Raw genomic sequence first — 24,365 nt, 5'->3', positions numbered from 1 at the left:
TATAGAGTATGAAGGGGATTAATGTAAATCTGGATATGTAGGATGGAGCCAAGTTGTGAAGAGCTTTACGTTTCAAACAAAGGAATTTATTTAATCCTAGAAATAATAGTGAGTCACTGGAGTTTATAAAGTAGGGAGGTGACCTATACTTTAGGAAAATCACTTTGGTGGCTATGGGAAGAATGGATTTGAATGGAGAGAGACTTGACGCAGAGGGAACAACACTCCAGCTATTTTAATAATCTAGGCTGGAGTTGATAAGCATCTGAATTAGAGCAATAACTATATATGTAGAGAGGAGGCAGTGTATACAAGAGATGTAGAAGTAGAAATGACAAGATCTGGCAATCAATTGCATATGTGGGATGAAGGCAGGTGAAGAATTGAGAATGGCACCCAGGTTTTGAACCTGGGTTACTGAGTATTGGATTTAGAATTTAAGGATCTGGGTTCACATCCTATCCCAACCATTTAATAGTGTTATGATCTTGAGCAAATCACTTAAATTCTCTTGCCCCTTGATTGCTTCCAGTCCTTTCCAGTTCTAAATCTTTGGGTCCATAATGATGGGTGACAATTTCATTTGGCAATCTGCTATGGCTCTTCTAAAAGATATTACATCTGAGAGACTATTAATTTGCTTTGAGAGTAATTTCATTCTTCAGGAATTGATCATGAAGGGAACTATTCCAAACATGATCCTACCAAATTAGGAGGAAATGATAAATGGTCAGAACTTTGGGAGCAATTGACTACATTATCATAGTTTTTATGGTAGATATATAGAGGAAAACTGAGCATAATCTGGTACATACACTAAATTTTGAATGAGTGGATTTGAAGAGTTCATAGAGAATTGGATCCCAAGGCCTAGTATTCTTCAGGGAATGTTAGATTAATAGGATTCAGATGTACCCAGGAACAAAATTCTGAAGGAACAAATGTTTCCCATGGGGAAGAAATGGGATTAGGGGTATGGAATATTGTCTAAAGGAATCAACATGGATGTACAGGAAATTTTTGTCACTCAATTTACATTTTTAATAGTATTTTATTTTTCTAATTATGTGTTAAGAAAAATTTTAACATTCCTTTATTTATTTTTTATTTTTTTAACATTCATTTAAAAAAAAATTTTAGTTCCAATTTTCTCCCTCCCTCTCTCCCCTCTCCCTAAGATGGTAAGCAATTTGATATAGGTTATGTATGTACAATCATGTAAAATGTGTTTCCATACTAGTCATGTTGTGAAAGAAGAAACAGACCAAAAGAAAAAAGAAAGTAAAAATAGATTGCTTTGATTTGCATTCAGGTGCTATTTGCTCTTTCTCTAGATGTAGACAGCATTTTTCATCATGAGAATTGACATGCCTTAGATCATTGTATCGCTAAAAATAACTAAATTATTCTTTATTGGTTCAACTTAGATTTTATTTATTTATTTATTTTGGTGAGGCAATTGGGGTTAAATAACTTGCTAGTAAGTGTCAAGTGTCTGAGGCTGGATTTGAACTCAGGTCTTCTTGACTCCAGGGCCAGTGCTCTATGCACTGCACCACCTAGCTGCCCCTCAACATAGATTTCAAAAAGTGATTCTCCCCAGTAGGTTCACTGAAGGCAAGTACTCTTTCATTTTGTCTTTGTATTCCTAGTGTTTGTTATAGTGCCTTTCATATAGTAGGTGCTTAATAAATGTTTATTGAAAGGCACATATGGAAAATGGAAACAAAGGCTGATAATTGAGAATGTATGAAACCATGTGGTCTGTAAGAATATAAGAATACTATATCCAGAATGAACTGAGGGTTATGATAAATGCTAAGGATAGCAAAAAGGTTTTTGTGCTGGGTTGGGAACATCGGCATAATTATAATGGAGAGAAAGCAGAGCTATTAAACTTATGTTTTGCTTTTCTTATTCTACTTCAGACTGAGTAGCAACCACTAAGTGACCAGCACTGTGTTAGGTGTTTGGATATAAAGACCTCCCTTTCCCCAAAACAACAACAAAAAGCCCAGTCCCTGCTCTCAAGAAGCTTATATTTTTGTGGAAAGGTAGGGAACAACATATTCATAGAAAATGAAATACGAAAGTAATTACAAAGTAATTTCCATGAGGTAGTGGCCATATATCCAATAGGAGGGGCAGTTTATGAACAGTAGGAGTTCCAGAGGCACAATGGAAGGGTACAGTGGAATGGGATTGAGACTAGGAAGGATGAACCTGGCATTCATACATGCATGCATCTGAACATACATATGTATGTATCAGTGCTTATTTATGTTCATTTTACACCTTCCTTTAGTTTTTTTGGAATATCTGTTTTTTGAAGATGCGGGCTATGTCTTGTTACTTTACTTGTGGATCATCCAATGTGTAGTTGGTATTTCTTAACTATTCAGTAGAATGTTGATAGAATAGTTTTGAAGAGTATAGCCATTCGTTATTAATTTGCACCTTTTCAGAGATTGATATATGAGTGCAAAAAAGCAGCTTTATGTGAGATGGCTTGAGTCAGTATTACTAGTTGATCTAAAGTCCAAGCTCTAATTCTGTTGAATTAAATCTAATATATTAAATTTTATCCATTTCTTCTCTTTTTTAAAGTTTCCAAACTGATAAAACAACAAATGCTTCTGGAAAATAAAGCAAAGAACCAAGAAGAGGCACTAGCTGAGAATGAAGAACAGTTGGACATTTTACGTTCTAAATGTCAAAACCTGAAAATACTACTGGATAGCCAAATAGAGATAAAAGTTCATGATTCAATTGTGAATGAACTCAAAAGGTAGGGTTCTCAACATCTTCTTAAATAAGTTTTTATTGATGTCATTTTTTCCCACATTGACATAATTTCCCCCAAGATCCTTCATCTTCCTCTCATGTAACAAATATTTTTTAAAGAAAAAGAAAGGAAAAATGAGCATAACAGATCAATATAAATGTCTGAAAATATGTGCATTGTGCCATATTTTGGGCCTTCCCACCTCTGCAAAAGGGCAGCTAGGTGGTGCAGTGGATAGAGCACCAAACTTAAAGTCAGGAAGACTCATCTTCTTGAGTTCAAATCTGGCCTCAGACACTAGCTGTGTGACCATGGGCGAGTCACTTAACCCTGTTTGCTTCAGTTTCCTCATCTGTAAAATGAACTGGAGAAGGAAATGGCAAACCACTCCTGTATCTTTGCCAAGAAAACCCCAAATGGGGTCACAAAGACTTTAGACAACTGAAAGGTGACTGAACACCTCTGCAAATTGATATGATAGAACTGTCTTGTTGCATTTCTTGTTTTAAGGCACACTTAATCTTTGTAATTTTGCAACATCCACTTTTATTTTTTTTAATTATTTCCTTTTATATTGTTGTCATCATTGTGTACATTGTCTTTTTGACTCTGCTTACTTCACTCTTTCAGTTCATGTGAATTGTTCTATGCTTCTCAGTATTCATCATATTTATAATTTCTCATAGCACATATGTTCACATTCATATCCTACAATTCATTTAGCCATTTCCCAGTCAAAAGGCATTCACTTTGTTTACAATTCTTTGTTCTCACAAAAAGTGTTGCTATAAATATTTTGGTCTTCTTATCAATGGCCTCTTTGGGCCTAGTAGTATATAAGCCTAGTATGATACTGTATAAGCCTATTTTATAAGCCTAGTAGTAGAATCTCTAGGTCAAAAGCATATGGGTATTTCATTCATCTTTAAGTATGTTTTAACATTTCCTTAAGTATTCATGCCTTACTGGCAATTGGTAATAAGGAGAATAAGCATTTTAAATCCAGACATTGAATTGTTTTCTAACTATAAAAAAATAGCCATATCTATAAGAGTAAGAAATACCTCAATCTGTGATCTCATCAATATGGGCACTCTAACAGTATAGGTTGTAACCCATTCATGCCTTCTTATCTGTGTGGTTCTTGTCCAGGGCCTACCACACATGCCAGGTGCTTTCTTCTGGATCTCCTGACATTGGATCAACACCAGTGTCTGTCAGTTGGTTATCCTTCACTTTCATTATATCACTGGCCCACCTACTTTTCTGGTCACATATTTCTTTGATAATATCTGTTATTCTACTTATGTTTAAATTTTCATTGGTAATATGCTGCAGGCTACTTATGACTCCCACATACCTCTTTATTCCATTTGGGGGATCAGCAGCTATAATTGTTAGGGAATTTGGTGTCCCATGCTTTGCAGCCACATGGTATCACTAAAAGAATGCTGCTTTTTAAAAACATACATATCCTTTTATAAAAGTACAGATCATAACTCCATAGCTATACATTTACTCTGTCCTTTAGCTTTACTATGACCTCCAATTCCTCTACCCTTTAGCTCTCTCCCAGGTTATTACCTATGCACTAGCTACACTCTCCTCCCTTCCTCATCTTGACCCCTTGATGAAAAAGCTCAACTCTACCCATATTTCTTGATTCCCTTGCCCCTTATTCTATTGAAGATCTTGCCCTGTCAAGCTTTAACTTTCAGTGTTACTCCCTCCTACTCACATGCTAATGAATAAAGGTGGAGAAAAGTCACAAAAGTGTGCTGACGGGCCACTATGTTACCAAACCTCAATTGGGTCTTCACTTTGGCAAGAGAATCCTTTTATATCTCCCTAATTCAGTATCCTACTCACCACACTATCTTTGCCAAACCTTTCCTTATTTCCTCAAACTTCTCTCCTTTGATACTGCTATCATCTTGGTTTTCTCAAATTTCACTGAAAAAATTGATTAAAATTTAAGAATTGCCAAGAGCTCTCTCTTTCCCCCCTCCCCCCATCTTACATTTTTCAGATGTCTTCTGATACTATCTCCTTTTTTACCACTGTCTCGATGAAGATGTGATCTTTCTTGCCAAGGCAAACCCTTCTATGTGCACAAGTGATCCCATTCCATTCTGTCTTCACTAGCAGATTACCCCCTCTATCATCCCCACCTTCTCAATTCAATTTCTTCTGTCTTCTGGCTACTTCCCTACTGCCTTTAAGCATATCCATGTTTCCCTCATCCTCAAAAATTCCTCATTTTACCTTCTATTCCTGCTAGCTATCATATATATTTCTCCTTTTTCTTGGATAAACTCATTGAGAAGACCATTTACAAATCAATTCCTCTACTTCCTTCCCTCTCATTCTTAACTCTCTGTGCTCTAGCTTCTGACTTCATTAATCAACCAAAACCTCTCTTCAAAGTTACTAATAATTTCTTAGTTGCCAGATTTAACGACCTTTTCACCATCTTCATCCTTTTTCTATCTGCAGCCTTTGACACTATTAATCACCTTCTTCTCCGTAATACATTTTTCTCTCTTGGTTTTCTTTACCAGTCTGACTACTCCTCAATCTCCTTTGCTGGATTTTCATCCAGGTCCTATCCACCAACAGAGGGTCTACCCCAAGTATCTGTAATGGCTCTCTTCTCCTTACGTCCTTGTTACACTTGGTGACCTCATCAGATCCCATGGATCATCTCTATGCAGAGGATTCTCAGAGCTTTTAGTCAGTCAGAAAAAACATTAATGGCCTGTTATGAGCCAGGCATTGTGCTAAGCACTGAAGATACAAAAAGAGGCAAAAAACAGTCTGGGAGACAACAAGACATTTGCACAAACAAGCTATGTATAGGAATAATAGGCAATAATTAAAAGAGGGAGACAGTTGGGAAATGCTTCCTACAGAAGAGATTTTAATAGGAAACTACTACCCTTGAGTGAAAGAGTACATGGTGGAGTGCAAGGTGTAAGAAGACTGGAGCGATGTGTGAGTGTGTGGGGGGAGAGTAGGTTCTGAAAGGCTTTGAACATTAAACAGGATGTTATATTTGATTCTGGAGGCAATAGGGAGCCATTGGAGTTTGATGAGGAGAGGGTGGGACATGATCAGACCTTCACTTTAGGAAAATGACTTTGGTGTCTGAGTGGAGGATAGATTGGAATGGGGGGAGACTTGAGACAGGCAGCCCCAGCAGGAGACTATTACAATAGTTCGGGCATGTTGTGATAAGGACGTGCACTGAGATGATAGCACTATCAAAGGAGAGAAGGAGACATATTTGAAAGATTCTGCAAAGGTGAAATTGACAGACTTTGGCAACAAATTGGATATGAGTGATATCCATTATGATGAGAGATAGTGAAGAGTTAAAGATGACTCCTAGGTTGTAAACCTAAGGGACTAGGAAGATCCTACAGTAATAAGGAAGAAGAGAGGGAGGGTTTAGAGGGAAAATTATGAGTTCAGCTTTAGAAATATTTAGTTTAGGATGTCTACTAGACATCTAGTTCAAGATGTCTGAAAGGCAGTTGGAATGCAAGATTGGAGGTTAGCAGAGAGGTTAGCATTGGACAGATTGATTTGAGAATCATCAGCATTCAGATGGCAATTAAATACATGGAGGCCCATTAGATCACCAAGTGAAGTGGTGTGGAGAGGGAAAAGAAGAGGGTCCAGTGCAGAACCCCATGAGATATCTATCTGTGATTAGAGAGCATGACCTGTATGGGAATACAGCAAAGGAGACAGAGAAAGAGCAGCTAGGTCAAATAGGAGGAGAACCAGGAGAGAGTAGTGTCCCAAAAACCTAGAGAAAAGAGAGTATCAAGGAGGAGAGGTTGATTTTATAGTGTCAAAGGTTGTAGACAGGTCAAGAAGAATGGAGATTGAGAAATGGCCACTGAATTTGGCAACTAAGAGATGATTGATAACTTTGAAGACAGCAGTTTCAAGTGGATAAGGGGTAAAAAAGAGAATAAGAGGAAAGAATACAGAGGCACTTATCATAGATGGCCTTTTTAAAGAATTTAGCCACAAAGTAGCAAAGAATTGGAAAATGAAGGGATGGCCACTAATTGGGGAATGGCAGAACCAGTTGTGGCATATTATTTAATGGAATACTATTGTGCTATAAGAAATGATGAGCAGGTGGATTTCAGGAAAACCTGGAACTGATGCTGAGTGAAGTGAGCAGAACCAGGAGAACATTGTACACAGTAACAGCAACATTGTGAAATGATCAACTATGATCTTCTCAGCAATGCAATGATCTAAGACAATTCCAAAAGACTCATGATGGAAAATGTTCTCCACTTCCAGGAAAAGAACTATGGAGTCTGAATGCAGATTGAAGCATACCATTTCTACTTTTTTTAGTTTTTTCTTTCTCGTAGTTTTCCTCTTCCATTCTGATTCTTCTTTCACAACATGACTAATGTGGAACTATGTTTAACATGATTGTACTACATACCTATATCATATTGCTGCTGTCTTAGGAAGGGGGAAGGAAGAGAGGGAAGTAAGGGAGAGAGAAAAATTTGGAACTCAAAACCTTACAAAAATGAATGTTGAGGGGCAGCTAGATGGCGCAGTGGATAGAACACCAGCCCTGGAGTCAGGAGTACCTGAGTTCAAATCCGGCCTCAGACACTTAATACTTAACTAGCTGTGTGACCCTGGGCAAGTCACTTAACCCCAATTACCTCACTTAAAAAAATGAATGTTGAAAACTATATTTACAGGTAATTATAAAAAAATTAAATGCTATTGAGATGGTAAAACAACAAATAAGTAAATAAAGATTTGGTAATGGGGGAAAAAAGAATTTAGCCACAAAAGGCAGAAGAGATATAGGACAAGAGTGGGAATAGAAGAATTAAGTGAGGAATTTTTGAGAATAGGGTCGACAAGCACATGTTTGTAGGCAGTAGGAAAGCATGTAGTGGACAGTGAGAGAATGAAGATAAATGATAGAGTGGGGATGATGGGGCAATCTGTTGGATGAGATGAGACGGAACAGGATTGATTGTGTGGGTGGAGGGATGGGCCTTGATATGGAATAAACTTATCTCCTTGTGCAAGACAGGTAAAGGAGGAGACAATGACAAAAGGTTTCAGAGTGACAGGAGATGATGAAAAAGGAAGAAGAAGGAATTCACGGTGAATGAGCTCAGTTTTTTTTCTGTAAAATATGAGCCATGGTTTTCAGATGAAAGGGTGAGGAGAGGAGGATCTTTGAGAGGTTTGGGGAAGGATGAAAATATTTGGAAGAGCCACTGTGGGGAATGGGCTAGAGAGTTGATAAAGGAGGTGTATAAGGATTGCCTAGCATCAGTGAGGGCCCAGTTGAGGTTATATAACAAATTTGTAGTGGACTCAGAATGGTTCCATGACTTTCTCAACCTACATTTAGCAGCATGTGTATAGGAGCAAAGGACAGATGGTGGGAGTCATCCAAAGAGGCTCAGCATTGTATATGTTAAGAGGACTAAGACTCAAGAGGAGAGAGAGGCTAGTGTGTGGAAGATGCCCTGGGAGAGAACTGAAGGGTTGAGGCTTTGGAAGTCATGGTGTGGATGAAGACCAGAGTTTGCTAAGAAAAGGCAGAGGGAGAGGTGGAAAGTCAATAGATTATGATCAGATAAGGAATTTTCAAGGTGCTTGAACATGGAGGTGTTGTGTTTGTCAGGGATGACATGATCAACATATGGCCATCTTTGTGTGTGACTGAGGTGAAGTGGAGCAGTAAGTCATGGGAAGTGAATCAGTGGAGGAGCTGAATGGTCAGATATTTTAAGGAAAAGCTGGTATGGATGTGGAAGTTCTCTAGAATGAGGGCAGGAGTTGGGGAAGAGAAACTGTGGGCTATGTACCAAACTCCTTGAGGAAGGAGGTGGAGTCATCTAGAGATCTGTGGACAACAGCTACCAGGATTTTGATTAATTGTCAAATATGAATAGTATAGCACTCAAAGGAGGTAAGGTTACTGAGTGATGGAGGTGGAAGAAGTCCTGGAAATGGCGATAGGGAGCAAGGAATATTCCAATTCCCCCACCTTACCAGTCAGCCAAAGGGAAGGAGTGAAAGCTTAACCAATTAGAACTGGGAAGAGTGGCCAGGAAGCTAAGGGAGGGGAGGAACCAGGTTTCAGTGATAGATAGGGGATGGAAGGAGTGGGAGAGGAAAAGATTATTTATCCAGCCCAGTCCTCTCTCCTGACCTCCAGTCTCACATCTCCAGCTGTCCGTTGGACATCTCAAATTGGATGTCTCATAGATATCTTAAATTCAGCACGTCCAAAACTGAACTCATTGTCTCCCCCCCTCCAAAAAAAAAACAACCCAACAACCCTCCCCTCTTCCAAAGTCCTTATTACTGTTGAGAATACTGTCATCGCCCAGGCTTGCACCTTAGGTGTCATCCTCAGTTCTTCACTCATAATCTCCATCCTATCTTTGCGAAGTCCTGCCCTTTCTTACCTTTATCACATCTCTTAGATATTTTACCTCCTTTTTTCTTACATTTCCACCACCCTAGTGAAGGCCCTCATTACCTCACTTCTAGATTGTTCCAAGAGCCTTTTGGATGGTCTTCCTCATGTCTCTGCCCAGTCTAGTCCATCTTCCTCTTAGGTGTCAAGTTGATCTTCCTAAAGTGCAGTTCTCACCATCTCGCCTCCCAATTCAGTCAAGTGAAAGTCTATAATATTTTATCCCGTTGAATCCTCTGTTTGGCTTTTAAAGCCCTTCATAACCTGGCATCTTCCTACCTTTTTAGTTTTATACCTTACTCCCCTACATGTACTCTTATAACCAGTGACATTGGTCTCCTTGCCTGTTCCTCATACAAGACACTTCAACTCCAGGCATTTTCCACTTTCTGTCTCCTGTGCCTAGAATTTCTCTCCCTCCTCATCTTTGACTCCTGACTTTTCTAGCTTCCTTCAAATGCCAGCTAAAATCTTATATTCTACAAGAAATCATTAATGATCTCTGTTAATACTAGTGCCTTTACCCTCTTGCTTATCTTCAGTTTGTTCTTTAAGTAACTTGTTTGCAAATAGCTGTTTTCATGACTAATTTTCTTGAGAGCAGGAACTATTTTTTTGCCTTTATTTGTATCCCCAGTTCCTAGATCAGTACCTGAGACATAACAAGTGCTAAATTAGTGCCTAATAAATGCTTATTGACCTGAATCATTGACTTAGGCTACCCTCCCTGCCATTTTTAGGAATGTATAGGAAGCAAAGAAGTCAGGGTTAGAACCCAGGTGGCTGCAAGCCTGGCACTTGCTTTCTATTTAGAATGGAAGTCAATATCAAATAAAATGCTCTGGAATACTCTTCTTTATATAGTCAATCATGATGCCTCTTGACTTAGTAGTTACATTTACTTTTTGTTTTGATAAAAGTCTTCTTTCAGATCTAATTTTTACATGTAAATGTATTTGTTCTGAGCAAAATATATTGCTACTATCTGAACAGTTGCTAAATACATATTTGCTTGAAGCTTCTACTAAACCTTTTTAGGTCTTGTTATTTATAGCATATCTTATTATAACATAAATATATTTAATATCAATTTTTCATATTAACTTAAATAATTTTAAAATCAGTATTATACTTTGACTCACATGAAAAACATTAAGCTTCTCCATATTTGGCCCCAAAAGAGGAGCAGATAATGTAGTGAAGAAAACACATTTTTAGCCCACCTCTCCTATGCCATCTCCCCAGACCTCAGCAGTGTACCTGCTTTCCTTAGTGACCAAGACCTATTTCAGTCCCCCTTCATGAGAGTGAACCTCAAACAGGGAAGGTTTACAGAATACCCATTCCAGGGATTGGAGGATTATGCTGGTAATCGATTATCTTACAGTGATCCTGTCTTAACAGTAATCTACTGAATATAACTTCTTACTTTTTTTTCTTTCAGCCAGTTGCAGAAAGAAAAAGAGAAATGGGATGCTGAGGCTGACAATTTGATAGGAAAGATGACAGAGCTGCAAGCACAAAACAAGAGCCTGCTTTTAGACAAAAGCAAATTGGAAGCTGAAAACAAGGTCCTGGGAGCTGAATTGGAAAGGGCACAGAAATTAAATAGGTTTATAGATTTTCTTTTTTAACTTGTTTTTCCTCCATACTAAATAAAATATCCAAAAATATATATGAACCCTGTGTTGGAGATTTATAGCCCTTGCCTTTTCCTTTTTATCTTCTAGTATTTCTGACTTTCTTTTCTTAATATGCGCTTTCTAAAGAGATAAGACTAATTAGAGTAATTATCTTATCACAATAAAAGTACAGTAAAGCCTGGTTTTTCTGATGTAACAACCAGACATCAGTATTTCTCAATATCTATAGTTCAATAATAATTGATACTTATAATGCTGACCTTGAGGTACTATAAGACCACAACATACTATCTGAGTCATAATATATTATTAACCAAAAGTTATTTGGTAAACTAAAATACTTTATTCTCTAATGGTGCTAGAAAACAGAGACTTTACTAAATAACAAATTTGCTATGGCAACTAAAGAAGAAAAGACATCTCTAGGGTTTTTGTATAGGTAATTGTCATTTCATGTTCTCCAGTGGTTTCATTCATGGTATGATTATAGTTCATATATTTCCTTTGTGCTCATTTTGTTTCTAAGATCTTTAGTATGAGGTATACTAGAAAAAGCATTAGAAAGCAGGAGACTTGGGTTATAGTGTCACTTCTGCTACCAGCTTACTATGTTAAGTATGACAAATCATTTCTCAGGTAAAATGAAGAGATTGAATTAAATGATCCCTAAAGTTCCTCCTGGTTGTAATATTCTCAGTCTACATGAGTCAAAAATCCAAAGAAAAAAAAAAGGTTTCATTATTCTATCGACTGCTCAAACAGTTATTATGTATGTTGTTGACATTATGTGGCACCAGCGAATTAATATGTTTAGTCTAAAAGTAAGTCCTAATATGAGCTTTCAGTTTTAAATTTAATGAAAGCTTCAGGTTTTAAAATAATATAATTTAAATTCCAAGGCATTTGATGTTTTTATAACACAGCTGTTTATTGTCACCAAACTAGTAAGGTGTTTTTTTTTAATGTAATTATTTGGTGAACTTTTGTAGGGGATCTCAAAAGCAAATAGACTTCCTTCAGCAACAAGTAGAAGAAGCAATGGAGAAAGAAGAGGTAGCTCACCAGTATCTGACAAATTTTGTCATTTTGGCAAATGCTATAGCTCAGGAACGTGACAATCTCGTACAATTGGTAAGTTTCCTTAAGATTACCTCAGATAAAACTGTCTTTTATTGTGTAAACTTAAGATTTTTAAGGATGTTAATTAAAAATTAATGTTATTTAAACTTTTAAAAAATCTTTGTACCTTTAAGGATCTCACAGAGTGCCTTGCATAATATTCACTTAAGTCTTTATTGACTTGAATTTTCAAATATAACAATTTTCATAATATTCTGTTTCAGACATGTTTTTCAATTAGATTTTGACTAAATGTTTTAAATCTACTATATTCATCATAAAAAGTAATTATTAGAAACAGTAAAAATTAATCCTTGGAAGAAAACTTAAGTCATACTTTGGAAGAGAAACAACGGTTTTGTTTTATTATTTATTTATTTATTTTTTTTGTGAGGCAGTTGGGGTTAAGTGACTTGCCCAGGGTCACACAGCTAGTAAGTGTTAAGTGTCTGAGGCTGGATTTGAACTCAGGTACTCCTGACTCCAGGGCCGGCGCTCTATCCACTGTGCCATCTAGCTGCCCCTTGTTTTATTTTTGAGAAGTAGAATTCATCCTAATCTGCTATATAAGAATTTATAATTATAATCTTTTTAGCATGTGTCTAAAACAGTTTGTTCATATTTTCCCTAGTCTAAAGATGAGAAGAATAAAAAAGCAAAATAACTTTCAAATGTCTAGGTATCAAATTAATAGTTTAGGATTAGCATTTTCTTGTGTTGTGACAGCTCTGAGCCCTGTTATTGTGAATTTCTTTGAATAAGAAGCAAATGCAGTCTGTATTATTAGTACCTGGGATCATAAGACTGAGTATTTAACAAAATCATCCACTTCCATCTCCAGCCTGGAATAAGGATAATAGTGACAAGGAGAGTACTGAAAAGAAGTGAGAAATTTAGTCCAGTGACTAGGTACTGGAGACTTTTCTAGATTCTTTCTAGGAATTTATGAGGCTACTATTCTTTGGTGGTTTATATTCTTGGCTACCATATACAGAGTAAATAGCCAGGACTTTGTGGGAAAAGGACACTAACAAATGTTGGGAAAGGAATAGTAATGACCTTAGAAAATAACCCTTGGGGGCAGCTAGGTGGCGCAGTGGATAAAGCACCGGCCCTAGATTCAGAAGGACCTGAGTTCAAACCCAGCCTCAGACAGTTGACACTAGCTGTCTGACCCTGGGCAAGCCACTTAACCCTCATTGCCCCACAAAAAAAGAAAGAAAGAAAGAAAGAAAATAACCCTTGAGGTACACCTTGAAGGGAGCCATGTCTTCCACAAGGTGGCACTCTAGTGGCAGGCTTCATCTTGTCCCATGCCCAGCCTGATAGATGCTTTAATAAATATTTTTATTGACTTTGTTGGCTTCAGACATTCTCTTTTTTAAAAAAAGGGTTATGACATCATAGTTAGCTATAAGATGAGTTATGTGTCTGTACCTCACTTCAGACATTGAGTGCATGGATTATTTTATAGTAGCTGAAATGTAAATATTTTATAATTAACCAGGCTTGCTGATCTGATTCTCAGTGCTATTTGTCATGTTCCCCACCCTCCCCAGAAAAGTCAAGCATTAATATAAAGTCCAAGGTCAAGGACTAGGCTGGAAGAATAAGCAAACAAACAAACAAAAGAACCTAACCATAAAGAACACAGTGACAGGGAAGCTCAAGACACAAACCCAGAAAAAGACAAGGACTTGAAACAATCTACAAGCAAAGCCTCAAAGAAAACTGCAGAATGAATACAAGCCCAAGAAAAATTCCTAGACGAGTTAAAGAGGGAGCAAAAAATTATTTTAAAAACTAAATAAGAGGGGGCAGCTAGGTGGCACAGTGGGTAAAGCACTGGCCCTGGATTCAGGAGGACCTGAGTTCAAATCCAGCCTCAGACACCTGACACTTACTAGCTATGTGACCTTGGGCAAGTCACTTAACCCTCATTGCTCTGCCCAAAAAACCCCAAACTAAATAAGAGCTATGGAAGAAAGTTATGAAAAGAGAATTAGCAGCTTTGTAAGAAAGGTACAAAACTTTACTAAGAAAATAACTCTTTGAAAAAGTAGAGTTAGCCAAATGGAAGCTGGTGACTCCATGAGACATCAGTATTTAATCTTAAAACCTTTTTTGAGTTAATTTATTTTCTGACTTATGAAAAAATATTGTTCATAAGATCTAATTAATCATTGGATTTAATAGGGCCAAAGCATCTTCACATCTTAGGATAAAAAGGGGAAATAGTGGTTTCCTGTTCCAGTCCACATTGCAGTGATAAGTGTAGTATATATTTGAAAGTGTAGGACTTATAATGAGATAACTATACATGGAGGAGAATGTTGAACAATCACAAAGACCATGGCATTTAAAAAATAACTTCTCTTGAAAGGTAATCTGGATTCTTTGCTATTAGAGACTAGTAGAAGAGGCTTTGACAGCTTGTCCTCTTTCATGGTATCCCTTTGAGTGCTGCATTTGAGTATTCTGCTCATTATACACTTTCAAAGACATTGATATGCATAAAAGGAAAATTTCAAAATTCAAAACCAAACACTACAAATTTTTCTATATCAAAACAAAGTATATTTTGATGAAGGCCAGATAGATAGAAGTTCATTCTTCATTCAGTCCAGAACTAGAAACTAGGGCATATTTTCTCTTGGAAACCATTATTTTAAGCTAATATGGATTTAGCATGAGATTTCTCACATATTAGCTTCTGCCACTATCTCCTCCTTTATCCCTGTCTCACATGAAGAGATGGTACTTTTTGCCATGGCTAATCTCTCTACAAGCACAAGTGGTACCATTATATCTTAAAAAAATTTTTTATTCATTCATTCATTTTTAAAATTAATTAATTTATCTCTATTAATTTATTTTTGGTGCCATTATATCTTGTCTCTTCCAACAAATTGCTTCTGTTATCATCCTTCCTACTTTGCCATTTGTCTGTCTATCTGTGTTTCTCATCCTCAAAAATCTCTCACTTGATTGATCCATGTCCTATAACTAATCATCCCATATATCTCCTTTTGTGGCTATACTCTGAGAAGGCCAGTATTTTTTCCGCTTAATAGTATTTTATTTTTTCCAATTACATGTAAATATAGTTTTTCAACATTCATTTTTATAAGATTTTGAGTTCCAAATTTTTCTCCTCCCTCCCTCCCTATCCTCCCCCCTCCCCAAGACAGCAAGCAATCTGATATAGATTACACATGTACAATCATGTTAAACATATTTCCACATTAGTCATGTTGTGAAAGAAGAATCAGAACAAAAGGGAAAAACCATGAGAAAGAAAAAAACAACTAAAAAGTGAAAGTAGTATGCTTCAATTTGCATTCAGATTCCATAGTTCTTTTTCTGAATGTAGAGAATATTTTTCATCATTAGTCTTTTGGAATTGTCTTGGATCATTGTATTACTGAGAAGAGTTTAGTCCATCATAATTGATCATCGCACAATGTTGCTGTTACTGTGTACAGTGTTCTCCTGGTTCAGCTTACTTCACTCAGCATCAGTTCATGTAAATCTTTCTGAAATTTGTCTACTCATTGTTTCTTATAGCCCAATGGTATTCCATTACATTCATATACCACAAATTGTTCATCCATTCCCCAATTGATGGGCATCCCCTCAATTTTCAATTCTTTGCCACCACAAGAAGAGCCGTTATAAATATTTTTGTACATGTGTGTCCTTTTCCCTTTTTTATGATCTCTTTGGGTACAAGCCTAGTAGTGGTATTGCTGGATCATAGGGCATGCCCAGTTTTATAGCCCTTTGGGCATAATTCATCTCCAGAATGATTAGATCAATTCACAACTCCACTAACAATGCATTAGTGTTCCAATTTTCCCACATCTCCAACATTTATCATTTTCCTTTTCTGTCATATTAGCTAATCTGATAGGTGTGAGGTAGTACCTCAGAGTTGTTTTTATTTGCATTTCTCTAATCAGTAGTGATTTAGAGCATTTTTTTTTCATGACTACAGATAGCTATGATTTCTTTGAATCCTGCCTGTTCATTTCCTTTGACCATTTCTTAATTGGGGAATGACTTGCATTCTTATACATTTTATTTAGTTCCCTATATATATTTGAGAAATGAGGCCTTTATCAGAGACACTGGCTGTAAAAATTGTTTCCCAGCTTCCTGCTTTGCTTCTAATCTTGGTTGCACTGCTTTTGTGTGCATAAAACCTTTTAAATGTAATGTAATCAAAATTATCCATTTTGCATTTCATAATGTTCTCTATCTCTTGTTTGGTCATAAATTCTTCTAAGAAGGCCAGTTATAAAAGTTGCCTCCATTTTTTTTCTTCTTACTTTTTTCTTGCCTCTTTGTAGTCTGGCTTTCAGTGCTCTTCGAAGAGTTACTAATGATCTCTTAACGCCAGTCTAATGACCATTTTTTCATTTCTCATCCTTCTTGTTCTCTCTGTACTTTTCCTACTATTGATCACTCCTTTCTCCTTGATACTCTTTTCTCTCAAGGGTTTTAGTACACTACTATCATCTAGGTCTCCTGTCTTTCTGACTGTTCTTTCTCAGTCTCCTTCATCCAGGTCATGCCCATTAACTGTGGGTATTTCTGTTGTTATTGTGGTTTCTTTGTGGGGCAGTGAGGCTTAGGTAACTTGCCCAGGGTCATACAGCTAGTAAGTATCAAGTGTCTGAGGCCAGATTTGAACTCAGGTCCTCCTGAATCCAGGACTGGTGCTTTATCTACTGCGCCACCTAGCTGCCCCCAACTGGGTATTTCTAAAGGACAGTCCTGGACCTTCTTCTCTTCTGCTATACTGTTTCACTTGGTGATCGTGACAGTTTCCATGGATTAATTTATCATTTCTATGCTGCTGATGATTTTCAAATTTACTTATCTTGCCCTAATCTATTTGCTGACCTCTGTCTGGAATTTCCAGCTATCTAGTTAACATCTTGAACGTGAAGTCCAGTAGACATCTTAAACTCAATACATCCAAAACTGATCTCATTATCTTTCTCTCCCAAACCTTCCCTCCTTCTAAACTTCCCTATTAGTGTCAAGGGTATCACCATCCTCCCAGTCCCCCAGGCTCACAACCTAAGCTTCATCCTCGTTACCACACTTTCTCTCAACCCCTCTATCCAATCTGTTGCCAAGGCATGTAGGTTTTACCTTTATAACATCTCTCAAATGTACCCCTTCTCTTCTCTACCAGTGTTACCACACAGGTACAGTTTCTTATCAAATAGAAATTAATCCCTGCAGACCACATAATGACTTAGAAAACCACAAATTAATATTACTTATGTTATATATTTATTTTTGTTAAGTATTTCCCAATTATGTTTTTTTTGGGGGGGGGGACCAGGCTATGAGGGTTAAGTGACTTGCCCAGGGTCACATAGCTAGTAAGTGTCAAGTATCTGAGGCCGGATTTGAACTCAGGTCCTCCTGAATCCAGGGCCGGTGCTTTATCTACTATAACACTTAGCTGCCCCCTCCCAATTAAGTTTTTTTTCTTTTTTTTTTTTTTTTTGCAGGGCAATGGGGGTTAAGTGACTTGCCCAGGGTCACACAGCTAGTAAGTGTTAAGTATCTGAGGCTGGATTTGAACTCAGGTACTCCTGAATCCAGGGCCGGCGCTTTAACCACTGCGCCATCTAGCTGCCCCCCCAATTAAGTTTTAATATGGCACTTGGGAGTTTTGTATGCTGTGAATTTGATACCTCTGGCTGTAGGATGTTAAACTTATACAAATATAAACTGAAAACTGAATTTTTACATTAAAAAATAGGGTCAGGCTGGACCTTGATGTGTTATTGTAAAATGTGAGGCATTTTTAGTTCTCTGTGGACACATATTACCTGTTTTTCCTTAAGGGAGAATATAATACATTTTCTGGATGTCACATGTTATTGTGTTAATCCTTCTGAAGTATAAGATTCAGGAAATTGTAATCCCATCTACAGAAAAATAATGTAGATCCTTGGGTTAACGAAGAACCTCAAGATTAAAAAGATTTGATTTCTGATCCTAGCCCTGGCACATGCTTGCTTCATTTGTCAGTTCATTTGACTGCACAGAATGTTAGAGCTGGCAGAGACTTTAGCTTTAATCTAGTGATAGAATCCTAAATTTAAAACTGGAAGAAGCCTTCAGAGGCTGTCTAGTTAGACTCTTTCTGTCACAGCCAGGGAAACAGGCCCACAGAAATGAGGTGAATTGCCTGGCATCATACCACTAATGTGAGGCAGAACTGAGACTTGAACCCAGGTCTTCTGACTCTAAATTTAGCACTTTACATTGTATCATTTTTGTTTTATATTAATTTCTTTCTTTGCAATGTGGAATTGTCATTCATTGCTGATATATTTTATATGGGATGTTGTAAAAATTTGCAACTTTTTACACATTCAAAGTGTTTAATTTAGACTCTGAAAGAAAATAAACATTTTAAAACATAATTTACTTTTCATCTTTCATATTAACTCAGTTAAAAATATGTTCTCATCATGGAGGAGGGAAAGGGACCCACATGTACAAAAATATTTATAGCTGTTCTTTTTGTGGTGGCAGGGAATTGGAAAGTGAGGGGCTGCCCATCAATTGGGGAATGACTGAACAAGTTGTGGTATATGAATGTAATGGAATTCTATTGTGCTGTAAGAAACAATGAGCAGGCGGATTTCAGAGAAACCTGGAAAGACTTGCATGAACTGATGATGAGTGAGATGAGCAGAACCAGGAGAACATTGTACACAGTATCATCAACATTATGTGTTGATCAGCTGTGATAGATTTGATTCTTTTCAGCAATACAAGATAGTTCCAAAGGACTCATGATGGAAAATGTTCTCCAAATCCAGAAAAAAAAAAGAACTATGGAATACGGATGCAGATTGAACCATACTATTTCTTTTGTTTTTGGTGCTGTTGTTTTTCTTTTTTGAGGTTTTTCCTTTTTGCTCTGATTCTTCTCTTATAACATGACTAATGCAGAATTATGTTTAATATTATTGTACATATATAACCCATATCAGATTACTTGCTGTCTTGGGGAGGGAGGACGGAGGGGAGGGAAGGAAAAAATTTGAAACTAGAAATCTTATAAAAACAAATGTTGAAAACTATCTCTACATATAACTGGAAAATAATTAAATACTTTTATAATAAAAAATACTTTGAGAAGGGAAAAAAATATGTTCTCAGATATATTCTTTTTTTCTTCTTCTTCTTTTTTTTTTTTTTTTGGTGAGGCAATTGGGGTTAAGTGACAGCTAGTAAGTGTCTGAGGCTGGATTTGAACTCAGGTGCTCCTGAATCCAGGGCGGGTGCTCTATCCACTGTGCCACCTAGCTGCCTCTCAGATACATTCTTAGGTTTTTTCATTTGGAAGACATTGTGGCCCAAGGACAATTTAATGTAGTTAAAAGAACAATTATACAACAGGAAACATTTAAAATTACTGACATTTCCTAGCATGTTTTTTTTTTCATTTGATATTTTTAATGTACTTAACCTTCTAAAAATTATTTCATTAATTCTTTTTTTTTTTGGTGAGGCAGTTGGGGTTAAGTGACTTGCCCAGGATCACACAGCTAGTAAGTGTTAAGTGTCTGAGGTCAGATTTGAACTCGGGTCCTCCTGACTCCAGGGCCAGCGCTCTATCCACTGTGCCACCTAGCTGCCCCTATTTCATTAATTCTTAAATAACCTTGAAATACTATTCAAATCTATACAACTTTAAGCTTAAATTGTTTCATATCAGTGCATTTGACTTCTTATTTGCAGATTCCTCCATTTTCCCTTAGCATGTGCTGTTAGCATCCTAGCTATAGTCAGTACTATGTACCTGGACATTTAGAATAAATGATGATATGAATATTAAAAAATGGTGGAATGGAATTACACTTTTTATAGTATTATTCATCATACTAGCAATGCATGTATCCAGTTGCAGAAGACTCTAAGAATCTCTTTTTTCTTATTTTTTGGCAGGCTCAGTGCCTAGAAAGTGAAAAGCAAGGAGTTCTCTATAAAATAATAGAAGGGAATATTCGTTTAGGAAAATTAGAAGAGAAGGTGAAGGTAAGTATCCTATTTGGGAAAACATTGTAGATGTCCCTTTAAAAAATGGGATGAGGTGCTATTCTCAGGTGTGGTGTGGATTTTGTGTTTAAGAACATTATGCGTATACATACAAAGCCTAAAATTCTAGCTGTGATGTTTAAAATCTAATGAGTGACCAGTCTTTGGACATTAAGCATTTATTAAAGTATATTAGGGGTTAGCAAAGAGAGAGAGAGAGGAAAAACAGCCTTCATCTAGCTATCTAAGAAAGAGAGAATGTTCCTGCCGCCAACAGCTGGTTCCTGAACAAAAAGACCCAGATCCTCAGCCGCTTCTCCCAGAAGTCCCCTGTCAAACAGGAAGCAGGGCCGTCCTCTCACACAGCTGCAAGCTAATTGGCTGGTAGCACAGATTGATACGACCCACAGACGGTAGACACAATTTCCGGATGCCAATCCGACCTTCTAAATCCCAGAAAGTTCACCTCATGCTTTCTCCTCAGGGTGGAGCTTCCCTGCAATGTCTTTCTCAGCAGGTTGGTGGCACTCCAATTCTCACATACATATATATAGCTGAATTAATCACGGAATATATAAACCTCTATAGAGTAACATTAACCTTAGAGCTAAAACTTAGGGCTCTGACATTTAATGTGCTTTAATAATTCTATTAAATAGTTTTTCTTTAATAGTTCTTTTTTTGTAATAGTTCTATTCCTTCTATTATTAAAACCAATTGATTTTAGCACCTAGTTAAAATAATTATTAGGAAAAAGAGGTAATTACTACATACAGAAGTTCCTTTCTCCTTACCTCCAAATGACTACATTGCAAGTGATAATCTTGGCCTTTGTCTAGTAACAGTGTTTTATGTTCCATTATCTCCTATCCCCCACTATGAGGCTGAATTTGTCTTAAAAAGTTGATTTGAGGACTTTCCCCCCCCCCACAATTTATTTATTTATCTATCTATCTATCTATCTATTCATTCATTCATTCATTCATTCATTCATTCATTCATTCATTTATTTATTTTTGTGGGGCAATGGCAATGGGGGTTAAGTGACTTGCCCAGCGTCACACAGCTAGTAAGTGTAAAGTGTCTGAGGCTGGATTTGAACCCAGGTACTCCTGAATCCAAGACTGGTGCTTTATCCACTGCGCCACCTAGCTGCCCCCTCCCCATATTATTTTATGTGAGATATCTTTCGTGGTGTTTATTCATCTCAGGTCCCTGAAATGCTAGTTATAGCTTTGATGAAGTAGTACATTTGGAGTTATAGTCCTGCTATAACTTAGGTTCTCATTTCCCTCATTTTAATAACTTGCATAAAAAACCCTTAGGCTGCTCTGCCCTTAATGCTGTAGGAAAATTCTTGCAGTGTCATATTTTAATTTTCTCAGTAATAGAACTAAATCTCTGGCTCCAAATTTATTTAGTTAAAAATATGTTCTTCCAGGTAAAGCTAACATACTTACCTAATTGTTCCTTAGGGGGACAACGTTCTTTCTTCTCAGGATGGAAATAGCTAATAGAATTAACCCATAGAATTTTTGAACAGGAAAGAGACCATAGAGATTAATCTATTTCCCTCACTTTTCAGAGGAAGAAACTGAGGGCAAAAGAGGAAGAAGGGATTTGCCAAAGGTCGTGTGTGTGTGTGTGTGTGTGTGTGTGTGTGTGTGTGTGTGTGTGTGTGTGTGTGTGTGTGTGTGTGTGTGTTTGGTAATAAAACCAAGACAAGATTTTGGGTATCAGCATCAATATTCTGTCCATTGTACCATGCTGTCTTACATATCCAAGGTTAACTTTGTAGATTTCTGTAGGAAACAGTATTTAAATTCTAAGCAGTTCTTTAACCAATATAGGGTAGGAATGTTGTGAATTTCTGGGGCATGTCCTACTTAATCAGGTTCACTGTTAGGGACCTTTAAACTGACATACTTCTTAGAGTTACCAAAAAGTTTAGAAAAAGTTTATTTCAGTATACACCAAATTAATTATTTTGAACAACATTTACTATAGCATAAAAGAAGAAATTTTATTTCAGAAACTAATAATATGTATAGATTTTGTGGGTAGTGAATTCTTTGCACATCCAAACAGTCTGGAAAAGAGTATATAATAGCCACAGATGGTTAACTTTTATAAACTTAGTTGTAGTAGTTAATTTATTTCAAAATTTGATCTTGATGTAAAAGTGTTTGTATTATTCTGTGAAATATATTTAGTATTGGTGTTATTTTCCAAGTTATTATATTTTTAATTTAAAATGCCAAAAAATTCATTCTTTTACTAAAGGTTCATATAAACATAGGTAACCAATTCTATTTTTAACAGTTAAATTGTTGATGTTATAATTTATATTTGTTGAAGACAAATATGTTGCCATATTAAAAAGTTAACCTCAGAGTTTTGGTTTTGTTTGATGCATTTTGGAATTAATTTCACAACTTTCATTTTGTCTCCTTGTAAGAGAACATAATGTGTCCTTGAAACACTGGGGTAAACATCAAAGAAAACAAGATGTGGCAGAGAACTGAATAGGATGCCTTCAGTTTTATAGGAATACATGTTATATACATACATACATACATATTTGCACACAGAGACACCTATAAATACATGTATAACATATATACACGTGTCTTCTTAAAAGTTCAAATGCTTTAAAACATTTGATCAAGAGAACAGAATTCTAGTAATAATATATGTAAGGCAACATTGTACTGTGGAGAAATAAAATAATTCAACATTGTTATAAATAGAAGATTACTAAAGATCATTTAACATAACAGTCTCATTTTATTGATGAGGGAGCTCAGGCTTAAGAAGGTAGAAATTTTTCAAGATGCTTTCTTCCATGTCTAGACACGCTCTTTAATAAGACAGTGTTTTACTGTCAAATGACTACTGTAGGATTTAAGGAGAACAAAGTTATATACATAACTTTGATTTTATAATACAGTTCAAAAGAAAAAATGGTTAACAATGTGAAGAATGTGTGAATTTTGAAGGAGAAAGTGCCCTTTTATAACTCATGGATATTGAAAGTTAATTAAGAATGGTTCCCAAGGCACTTGAATTTGTCCAGCCTTTGGGTTTATGATTCTTTGGCAATTAGAACAATATGGTAATAATTCATAGGACTAAGAGAAATGTATTAGAATCACACTTCTATCATCAGTGAATGACCTTCACGACACCATTGGCCACACCACTGTCCTGAGAGATACAAGCTTCTTGGTATCTCTGAAACTCGGAAAAGATAGGGAGCAGAAGGAATTGAACAGGAGGAAGAATAGAAGAGAGGAAGAGAAGAAACCTAGTTGGAAGTAGTCAAAGTAGAAGAACTATTGTGTGGGAAATAATCCCCTGGTCAGAAATGTCCTTTGTGAATGCAGATGACAATTCATCTTAGAGAATCACTTAGGACACTGAGAGATGAAGTGACTTGCCAATCAATGTAGTCCATATGTGGCAGAAGCAAAACATGAACTCAGCCCCTCATGACTCAAAGGCTGGCCCTCTATCTACTACTGCCTTATTGTCATTTGCAGCAAAACTTATATTGGGATTTTTTAACTTCCCTATTTATTTGCTAGTTCTTGATCTTATATTATAGGTATATCGATTTGCATTTGAACTAAAATATTGAAACTTCCTTTAAAATATTCATGGTGTCACAAATCCATAATATTAATAGTAATAACAGTAACTAGCATTTATGTAGTGCTTTAAGGTTTGTTTGTTTTTTTGTGTGGTTTTGTTTTTTTTTTTTGCGGGGCAATGGGGGTTAAGTGATTTGCCCAGGGTCACACAGCCAGTAAGTGTCAAGTGTCTGAGGCCGGATTTGAACTCAGGAACTCCTGAATCCAGGGCCGGTGCTTTATCCACTGCGCCACCGAGCTGCCCCCTTGCTTGAAGGTTTGCAAAACACTTTGCAAACATTATCTCATTTTATCCATACCATAACCTTGAAAAGTAAGTGCTGTTATTATCCCCATTTTACAGATGAGGATGCGGAAGCAGGCAGAGGCCAAATGACTTGCTCAGGGTCACATAGCTTATAAATGAGTGAGAGCAGTTTGAACTCAGGTCTTCCTGATTCCAGCTACAGCTCTCTTATCTACTGGGCCACCTGTATGCTGAAGGTCCTTAGTAGGAGGGTAAGAATTGGGGAGGAGAGAAAGATTGAGTCACATACTAAATGCATGCAAAATTGGGTTACTGAGAAAACATTTAGTTTTTGAGTTTTGAT

General features: G+C 36.7%; 1 protein-coding gene across 1 annotated transcript in view; it reads left to right on the top strand.

The window, feature by feature from the left end:
* Positions 1-24,365, top strand: part of CEP89 (centrosomal protein 89) — a 186,408-nt gene that overhangs the window by 109,717 nt on the left and 52,326 nt on the right. Inside the window, exons 14-17 of the mRNA XM_043986041.1 lie at positions 2,608-2,788; positions 10,726-10,893; positions 11,914-12,055; positions 20,033-20,122. Of these exons, the coding sequence (XP_043841976.1) occupies positions 2,608-2,788; positions 10,726-10,893; positions 11,914-12,055; positions 20,033-20,122 (581 nt within the window). The remainder of the gene's footprint in view (positions 1-2,607; positions 2,789-10,725; positions 10,894-11,913; positions 12,056-20,032; positions 20,123-24,365) is intronic.

Source organism: Dromiciops gliroides, chromosome 2 (genome assembly GCF_019393635.1).
Source record: "Dromiciops gliroides isolate mDroGli1 chromosome 2, mDroGli1.pri, whole genome shotgun sequence".
NCBI classification, from domain to species: Eukaryota; Metazoa; Chordata; class Mammalia; order Microbiotheria; family Microbiotheriidae; genus Dromiciops; species Dromiciops gliroides.
Note: the sequence above shows the minus strand (reverse complement) of the source record. Positions and strands in the feature narration are given on the sequence as shown.